The sequence below is a fragment of the Indicator indicator genome, chromosome 32, assembly GCF_027791375.1.
Source record: "Indicator indicator isolate 239-I01 chromosome 32, UM_Iind_1.1, whole genome shotgun sequence".
NCBI classification, from domain to species: Eukaryota; Metazoa; Chordata; class Aves; order Piciformes; family Indicatoridae; genus Indicator; species Indicator indicator.
This window is the reverse complement of record NC_072041.1, coordinates 7,810,011-7,818,924: the sequence shown is the minus strand read 5'-3', so window position 1 is coordinate 7,818,924 and position 8,914 is coordinate 7,810,011. Positions and strand designations below refer to the sequence as shown.

Sequence of the window (8,914 nt, the reverse complement as noted above, 5' to 3'; positions counted from 1 at the left end):
CCAGTGTTAAAGGCGCCATCATCTCCCGCACCCAAATCCTTCCCCGTTTCCAGCACCGAAATCGTCGTCTCCAGCACCAAAATCCTCCCATTTCTGTCACCAAAATCTTCCTCTCCGGCACTGAAATCCTCCGTCACCGAAACCTCCTGGTTCCTCCATCCCGATGCCCAGGATACGTCCGGCCCGCGGGCAGGGCTCGGCGGCGTTCCTGCGGGAAGCTCCTTCCTCCCCGTGGAGGAAGGTGGAGGAGAAAAAGCCGGGAACTGCCTGTTCTCAACCCAAACCGTGCGCCGGAAAGAAACCCCTTTTATAAATGGTATTTTAAAATAAATGTCTTTAAACTTTTACCGACTTCAGCCCTTTCTTTTTTTCTCTCTCTCTGTTTTCTCGCCGTCTCACAGGGGCTGCTGCGAGAGGGCTGTTTCTATGGCAGCTTAAGCACCCGGCGTGACTAGGACCTTAAAAAAAACTTCAGGAAGGTAAAATTTGGGAGTGTTTGGAAGGAATTGCGCCGATTTTTACCCCAAAAGGCAGAATTTTAACCATTTTAACCCTTTGTCCTCTGTGGTTTTTAGGCTCACTGGGGAGATGCTGCCGGAGGAGGGTGGGAAGTGGCACTGCTCAGAGGGACCCTAATGAGCTGTGCCTGTGCTGTTTCTCACCTTGGAGGAGAAAGAAGTGATTTTGGGGTTATTTTAGTTATTTTAATTCGTTTCTGGACTCTCCACCTTGCGTGTTCTGTTTGGAGAAGGTGGGCAGAAGCTGTCGGGGTGCCTCTGACCCGGGAGGAGGGGTCAGGGTGTGCTGGCAGCTCCCACAGGTGATTGACTTTGAATTTTTTTTTTTTTTAATGTCAAATCAGGCAAACCCGTGATTTTTCGTGGCAGAATGTTGCTAGCTGATGAGGTAAACTGCTGCAGCAGCATGCCCTGCCAGAGCCCGGGCTGGGAGCTGGCCGCAATCTCACCCCACCACCATATCCTGGTTCCAAGTTCCAGCAGCCGACTACCTCCCGCCCGCCAGGGGGCGTCGCGGCGGCGGGGCGGGGTGTACAGAAGTGACTCCTCCCACTCCTCGGCCCCGCCCGGGGACAAGGGGCGGTACCATCGAGGCGGGGCGGGGCGGGGCAGAGCGGCAGGGGCGGGCCGGGTTCCGCCGTGCTGGCGGCCATGGCAGCGGAGGAGGAGGAGGAGTACGAGGCGGTGCTGTGTGTGAAACCGGCGGTGCACGTCTACCGGGTCCCGCCGCGGGCCTCCAACCGCGGCTACAGGTGCGGCCTGCCCCTCTCCTGCGGAGCCTGTTGCCCTGTCCCGCTTCGGGTTATATGGAGCCTGTCCTTGCCCTTCCCAGAGCCTGGCTGGCCTCCTGTCATGGGGCTAAGGGAGGTTTGTCTCCTCTCCCTGGGATGTTTGTGATCTGCCTTTTCCCCGTGGGCCCTGTCGCGCTGTGTGGGACTTCTGTCCCTTCCTTAGGTTACGGGGTGCCTGTCCCCTGGCTGTCCAGAGGGTGTCTGGTCACCTGTCATGGGGCTGTGGAGGGCTTTGCCCCTTCCCCGTGGTGTCTCTGGCGCAGCAGGACCTGCCCCTCATGAGGTACCTCTGCCTCTATGCCCAGCCCCACGCCCACAACAAGGGTTCTCCACCCACCCATGTGTTTTGGGGCACCTCTCCCCTCACTCCTCAGGCTGCCCTGGCAGAGCCAGGCTGTAGCTAGGGCACCTCAGCACCTCTGGGAAGCTGTTTCCGAGCTGCAGATCCTGCGGAAGGGGAAGTGAAACCTGTCGTGTGATTCTTGCCCAGTCCCTGCTGGGACCTGCGTCTGGTTCTGCAGGGGTCTGGCTGGTTTGGGGTGAAACAAGACACGTCACGGTGAATCTGTCCCCTTCCCCAGCGAGCACAGGTGCCAGCAGGATCTCTCTTATGCCACTTTGGTGCTGTCAGTGAGGAGAGTCAAGCAGCTGAGCTCTGTGCTACATTACAGGGGCACTACAATAGGTTGATGGTGTTGTCTGGGGTGTGAGGCAGCTCAGACCCCTGTTGCTGTTTCCTCTTTCTCCAGAGCTGCAGAGTGGCAGCTGGACCAGCCGGTGTGGAGCGGCAGGCTGCGGATCACAGCCAAGGGCAAGACTGCGTTCATTAAGCTGGAGGATAAAAACTCGGGTAAGGAGAAAGGAAAGCAGAAGCTCCGTGCCTCTTGGTGAGGAAGAAGATGGTGCAGAGAAGCTACGCCCTGGTGTTAACCCACCCCTGTTTCTCTTTCTCAGGAGAGCTTTATGCCCAGGCACCAGTGGAGCAGTTCCCTGGCATCGCTGTGGAGAGTGTGACTGACTCCAGCAGATACTTCGTCATCCGGATCGAGGATGGGAACGGTACCGGATGGGTGCCCCAGCTGGGGACAGGCTGGGGGAGTCACCTTACAAAGTCTCCAGTGCCCTCACTGTCCTTGTTTGTGAAGGATTCCTGCTGTCAAGGGCTAAATGTCCCCTGTGTTCCAGTGGCAAAGAGACAATTATCTCACTGCCAGGAGCAGCCACGCTGCGTCCTTCACCAACAGTCAAAGCAGCTGCGTTTTGCTGCTCACTGTTAGCCTCAGGACCCCTCTCTGGTTTTGCTCAGCCTGTGTGTGCAGCCAGCAAGCTAAAGATATCTCCAGTCCCATATCTCAGTCTCCAGAGGGTATCTGCAGCTGGAGGAGGTGGCAGGCAGGAGGGTGTGTGGGATGTGGCACTGTTTTGTGACTGCAGCCCTTGCTCTTCCTCCCTCCCCAGGCCGCCGGGCATTCATCGGAGTTGGCTTTGTCGACCGAGGGGATGCTTTTGACTTCAATGTAGCCCTCCAAGACCATTTTAAGTGAGTTTGTGCCTCTCCCTGTGGCCCCTCAGCTTGTTTTTTTGTGTTTTTCTTGTGCACATCCCCTAGAAGGGGTGTGGGAGAGGAAGCTGCGAGCTGCTGTCGTGCTTGAGCAGGCAGCTGTGGTGTCAGGTGGAAATGCCTGGTCCTCTGCACAGCCTCTGAGCAGGCAGCTCTTCCTCTCTCAGAAATGTTCAACATCTTTGTCAGGGACCTGGCTGCCAGGTTGCTGATGATCCAAAGCTGAGAGGAGCGGCTGATAGCTCCTCAGCCTGGGCTGGCATTTAGCTAGGCCTGGCCAAGCTGGAGAGTTGGGCCAAAAGGGCAAGTGTAGGGTCCTGCCCCTGGGGAGGAGCAACCCCCTGCAGCCCTACAGGGGAAAGGTGACCTGCTGGGAAGAAGCGCCATAGAGAAAGACCTGGGAGTGCTGGGGGACAATAAGTTGCCCAGGAGCCAGCAATGTGCCCTCCTAGCCAAGAAGGCAAATGGTCTCCTGGGGTGCATGAAGAGTGAGGCCAGCAGGTCACAAAGGGAAGTTCTTCTCCCTCTCTACTCTGCCCTGGTGAGCCACCTCTGGAGTCCTGGATCCAGTTCAGGAGAAACAGGAAACAGCTGGAGAGATTCCAGTGGAGGCTGTGAAGCTGCTGAGGGGCCTGGAGCAGCTCTGTGAGGAGCAAAGGCTGAGAGCCCTGGGGCTGAGAGCCTGCAGAAGAGCAGCCCCAGAGGGGAGCTGAGCAATGCTCAGCAAGAGCTAAAGGAGCTGTGGGGGGCAAGAGGCAGGGGCCAGCAACAGCACAAGGGACTGTGGGCACAAACTGGAACTCCACTTAAACAGGAGAAGAAACTTGTGTGGTGCTGGAGGGTGCTGGAGGCCTGGAGCAGGCTGCCCAGAGAGGTTGTGGAGTCTCCTTGTGTGGAGAGCTTCTAACCCCCCCTGGGCATTGTGCTGCTGGGCAAGCTGCTGTGGGTGCCCTGCTGGAGCAGGGGTTTGGACTGGATGAGCCCCAGAGGTCCCTTCTAGCTCCAGCATGCTGGGATTCTGTGTCTTGGCCATGATTTGTCTAGGGGAGCCTAAGGCTTGTTGTGAACTTGTCCTTCTCTCCTGCAGGTGGGTTAGGCAGCAGAGTGAGCTGGCCAAACAGGCTGAGAACCCTGAGCAGGGCCCCAAACTGGATCTGGGTTTCAAGGAAGGACAAACCATCAAGCTCAACATTGCGGTGAGGCTCCTGCAGCTGGATCTGCTCCTGCCCTTTCCTGGGGCTGGCACCAGAGGAAGTGGCAGCTTCACCTTGAAATCCCCACACATGGGGAGCACCCAGTGCAGAGCCCTGTGAGATAATGCTGCCTGCAGTGATGTGCAGAGGGATTCCCAGTTTCAGAACTGGGTCTCTGGGTTCATGGTGGGGATTTGTGGGGCAAAACCAATCTTGGGTTCACCAATTTAGGACATCCAACTGTTGGAGTGGGTCCAGAGGAGGCCACAAAGATGATCAGAGGGCTGGAGAACCTCTACTATGGGGACAGGCTGGGAGAGATGTGGCTCTTCAGCCTGGAGTAGAGAAGGCTCCAGGGAGACCTTAAAGTAGCCTTCCAGTACCTGTAGAGGGCTCCAGGAGAGCTGGGGAGGGACTTTGGACAAGGGCTGGGAATGACAGGATGAGGGACAATGGCTTTGAGCTGGGAGAGGGGAGAGTGAGAGTGGAGATGACGAAGAAATTCTTTGGAGTGAGGGTGGGGAGAGACTGGAACAGGTTGCCCAGGGAGGTTGTGGCTGTCCCCTCCCTGGAGGTGTTCAAGGCCAGGCTGGATGAGGCCTTGAGCAAGCTGGGCTGGGGGGAGGTGTCCCTGCCCATGGCAGGGGGTTGGAACTGGATGAGCTTTGAGGTCCCTTCCAACCCAACCCATTCTGTCAGTGTGTGACTCTTGGCACACCAGAGCACAGCAGCTTTTTGATCCCCAGATAAAGTGAGCCCTGGCTGGGAGGAGCCACACTCCAGCCCTGCATTTAACCATGCCACTCAACTGTCCCTCTCTTCTTTCAGAACATGAAGAAAAAGGAAGGAGGAACAGGGAACCCCAGACCACGTCCTGCAGGTCCTGGGGGCCTGAGCTTGCTGCCTCCACCTCCTGGAGGAAAATCTTCCACTGCAGTTTGTCCTTCTGCCGAGCGGCCGACACCGCTCGCTGCACCCACCCAGCTCCCAGGCACCCCCATCACAGGTCTGTGGTCACACAACCACCACTGCAGAGCTCTCCAGGCTCCATTGCATCCATCAGAGTTGGGAAAAGAGAATGGGAAGCTGGGAAGAGGAGCAGAAAGTAACTCCTGCTGTTTGTTTGCTCTCTTTCTGCCTTCAGACTCCCTCTTGTCCTGGCCACAGCCTGCTGCTCCCTCTGCTGCCACTGCTGACATCTGGGGAGACTTCACCAAAGCTTCAGGGTGAGGCCCTGAGGGGTTTGTTTGTGACCTGGGGGATCCCCACACTGTTAAAAAACCCAAATCCCACCTGTTCTGCTGCAAACTCTACTGGGCTGGGGGCTCTGCTCCAGCCAAACACCCCTTTGGGATTTAAAGCTGGCTCTGGCAGTGTGTCCCAAATTCATAGAATCATGGAATTGTTTGGGCTGGAAAAGGCCTCTGAGATCATGGAGTCCAACCTTCAACCCAGCACCACCATGGCCACTAAATCATGTCCCACAGTACCATGTCCACACATTACTTGAACACTTCCAGGGATGGGACCTCCACCACCTCCCTGGGCAGCCTGTTCCAATCCCTGACCATTCTTGCAGGACAGAAATTGGTCCTCATGTCCAACCTAAACCTTCCCTGGCACAATTTCAGGCCATTTCCTCTTGTTCTATCATTTGTTCCTTTGACAAAAAGGAGCAACCCCCACCTGGCTTCAGCCTCCTTTCAGGGGGTTGTAGAGAGCAATGAGGTCTCCCCTCAGCCTCCTCTTTTCCAGACTAAATTCCCATAGCCCAGTGCAGCTCCATGGGTTCTGCCTTCCTCTTTCTCCCAGCACTGGTGTCATGCTCCTCTCCCCTTGCTGCCTTGTGCAGGGGGAGTTTTGGGGTGACCCCAGAGGCTCCATTTCTGGCTGCCCAGCTCCCTCCTTGTGTGCCACATCCCCTTGCAGACTCTAAACCCTCTTCTTTCCCCCTTCTAGGTCACCTTCTTCCCAGAGTCAGGGAAATTCAGGCTGGGTTCAGTTCTAACCCAGGCCCTTCATCTGCTCTTCTCTGGGTGCTGGGATCATTTGGATTCCTTCAGGACCAAAGAAAGGGCTCTGGGGTGCCCCACTCCTGCCCTTAATCTCCTCCTCTGGCTGCAAAATGCTGAAATAGTTCCAGAGAACAAAGAAATCTGTGCCTTAAAACATTCCACACAGCACCCTCGCTGTGGAGGGGCTTTTGTTATCCACCAGGCTTGCAGGAAACCTCTGAGGCTTCTCCTGGTTGGCTTTGTCTCCTCTCCTTGGGCACTGCTCGGAGCAGCAGGACTCTGGCTCACAGTTAAGGGAATTCACACTGAAGGTTTATGCAGGAAGAACCTCCTTGGAGATGTCACTGCTGGATAAATCCTTCCCTGGTGGAGGGAGCATCCTCCTGGACTCACCTCACAGCTGAGGACCATCCTGAGCATCACCTCAGGGGGGTTTGGAGGACTTAAACCTGTGCTGAGTGGAGCTGCTGCCGCTGGAGGCTGAAGGGCCTCAGTTCTTGCTCCTGGAAATTTGGGGGTTCCTCCTTTCACTTTGAAGATGGAGGTTTTTTTACCTCCTCTGTTTCAAAGACAGATATTTTTTTTTCCCTGGGTTATTGTGAAGGCAGATTTATTTTTTCCCCTCTATTTTGATGACAGAATTTTCCCTCCCTTATTTTGAAGACAAATTTCCCCCCCTTTATTTTCAAGACAGATTTTTACCTCCCCTATTTTGAAGACAGAAATTTTCACCTCTACTATAAAGACATTTTTTTCCCACCCCTTTATTTTCAAGACATTTTTCCCCACCTGTTTATTTTCAAGACATTTTTCCCCACCTGTTTATTTTCAAGACATTTTTCCCCACCTGTTTATTTTCAAGACATTTTTTCCTCCTTTATTTTCAAGACATTTTTTTCCTCCTTTATTTTCAAGACTTTTTTTTTTCCTCCTTTATTTTCAAGACTTTTTTTTTCCTCCTTTATTTTCAAGACTTTTTTTTTCCTCCTTTATTTTCAAGACTTTTTTTTCCTCCTTTATTTTCAAGACTTTTTTTTCCTCCTTTATTTTCAAGACTTTTTTTTTCCTCCTTTATTTTCAAGACTTTTTTTTTCCTCCTTTATTTTCAAGACTTTTTTTTCCTCCTTTATTTTCAAGACAGATTTTTTTTTCCCTCCTTTATTTTCAAGACAGATTTTTACCTTTCCAATTTTGAAGACAGATTCCCCCCCCCCCCCCTCTACTTTTTAACCAGATTTTTTCTCTCTGTTTTCCAGACAGAATTTTATCCTCCTTTATTTTGAAGACAGAATTTTTTCACCTTTATTTTGGGGCCAGATTTTTTTTTCTCCCCTATTTTGAAGGCAGATTTTTTCCTTCTTTTTTAATACAGATTTTTTTTCACCCCTACTTCAAAGACAAATTTTTTCCTCCTCTGTTTTGAAGACAGATTTTTTTTCTCCTTTATTTTCAAGACAGAATTTTTCCTCCTTTATTTTCAAGACAGATTTTTTTTTCTCCTTTATTTTGAAGGCAGAATTTTTCCTCCCCTAGTTTGCAGGCAGATCTTTTCCTTCTCTACTTTCAAGATGATGTTTTCCTCCTTTATTTTGGGGACAAATTATTTTCTCCTCTATTTTCAAGGCAGACTTTTCCCCTCTCTTTTAATACAGATTTTTTTCCACCCCTACTTCAAAGACAATTTTTTCCTCCTCTATTTCAAAGACAGATTTTTTTCTCCTTTATTTTGAAGACAGAATTTTTCCCTCCTCTACTTTGAAGACAGAATTTTTCCTTCCCTATTTTGCAGGCAGATTTTTTTCCTTCTCTACTTTCAATATGAATTTTTCCTTTATTTTGAGGACAGATTTTTTTCTTCCCTATTTTGAAGACAGAATTTTCCTTTCTCTTTTAATACAGATTTTTTTTCACTCCTACTTCAAAGACAATTTTTCCCTCCTCTGTTTCCAAAGCAGAATTTTTCCTCCCCTATTTTCAAGCCAGAATTTTTTCTTCTTTATTTTGAAGACAGAATTTTTCCCTCCTCTACTTTGAAGACAGAATTTTTGCTTCCCTATTTTGCAGGCAGAATTTTTTCCTTCTCTACTTTCAAGATGAATTTTTCCTCCTTTGGGGACAGATGTTTTTTTCTTCCCTATTTTGAAGACAGAATTTCCCTTTATCTTTTAATTCAGATTTTTTTTTCCACCCCTACTTCAAAGACAAAATTTTTCCCTCCTCTATTTCCAAGGCAGAATTTTTCTTCCTCTATTTTGAAAACACAATTTGTTCTTTATTTTGAAGACAGAATTTTTCTTCCCCTATTTTGCAGACAGATTTTGTTCCTTCTCTAACTTTGAAGATGGATTTTTCCTATTTTATTTGCAAGTTAGACTTTTTTTCTTCTCCTTTCTTTTGGAGAACTTTTTCACTTCTATTTTGGAGACAGATTTTTTTGTCCTCTATTTTAATACACTTTTTTCCCCTCCACCCCTAATTCAAAGACAAATTTTCCCCCTCCTCTACTTTGAAGAGATAATTTTTCCTCCCATTTTGCAGATAGATTTTGTTCCTTCTCTACTTTGAAGATGGATTTTTCATATTTTATTTGCAAGTCAGATTCCCCCCCCTCCCCTATTTTGAAGACAGATTTTTCCCTCCCCTATTTTGAAGACAGATTTTTTTTTTCTCCCCTCCCCTATTTTGAAGACAGATTTTTTTTTCTCCCCTCCCCTATTTTGAAGACAGATTTTTTTTTTCTCCCCTCCCCTATTTTGAAGACAGATTTTTTTTTCTCCCCTCCCCTATTTTGAAGACAGATTTTTTTTTTCTCCCCTCCCCTATTTTGAAGACAGAT

The 8,914-nt window shown here is 50.3% G+C and overlaps 1 protein-coding gene across 1 annotated transcript; it reads left to right on the top strand.

The window, feature by feature from the left end:
- Positions 1 to 1,169: 1,169 nt before the first annotated feature.
- NECAP2 (NECAP endocytosis associated 2) lies at positions 1,170 to 6,071 on the top strand. Its single transcript, XM_054395012.1, has 8 exons — positions 1,170 to 1,270; positions 2,059 to 2,159; positions 2,264 to 2,368; positions 2,768 to 2,849; positions 3,958 to 4,066; positions 4,892 to 5,069; positions 5,208 to 5,289; positions 6,023 to 6,071. The coding sequence occupies exons 1-8, from the start codon at positions 1,170 to 1,172 to the stop codon at positions 6,069 to 6,071; spliced, it is 807 nt and encodes a 268-aa protein (XP_054250987.1).
- Positions 6,072 to 8,914: the final 2,843 nt, after the last annotated feature.

Excerpts from the sequence above, each read along its gene's own strand:
- NECAP2 (XM_054395012.1), top strand. The coding sequence starts at position 1,170 with ATGGCAGCGGAGGAGGAGGAGGAGTACGAGGCGGTGCTGTGTGTGAAA. Across the intron at positions 2,850-3,957 it reads GCCCTCCAAGACCATTTTAA|GTGGGTTAGGCAGCAGAGTG; the intron begins GTGAGTTTGTGC and ends TCTCTCCTGCAG. Across the intron at positions 5,290-6,022 it reads GACTTCACCAAAGCTTCAGG|GTCACCTTCTTCCCAGAGTC; the intron begins GTGAGGCCCTGA and ends TCCCCCTTCTAG.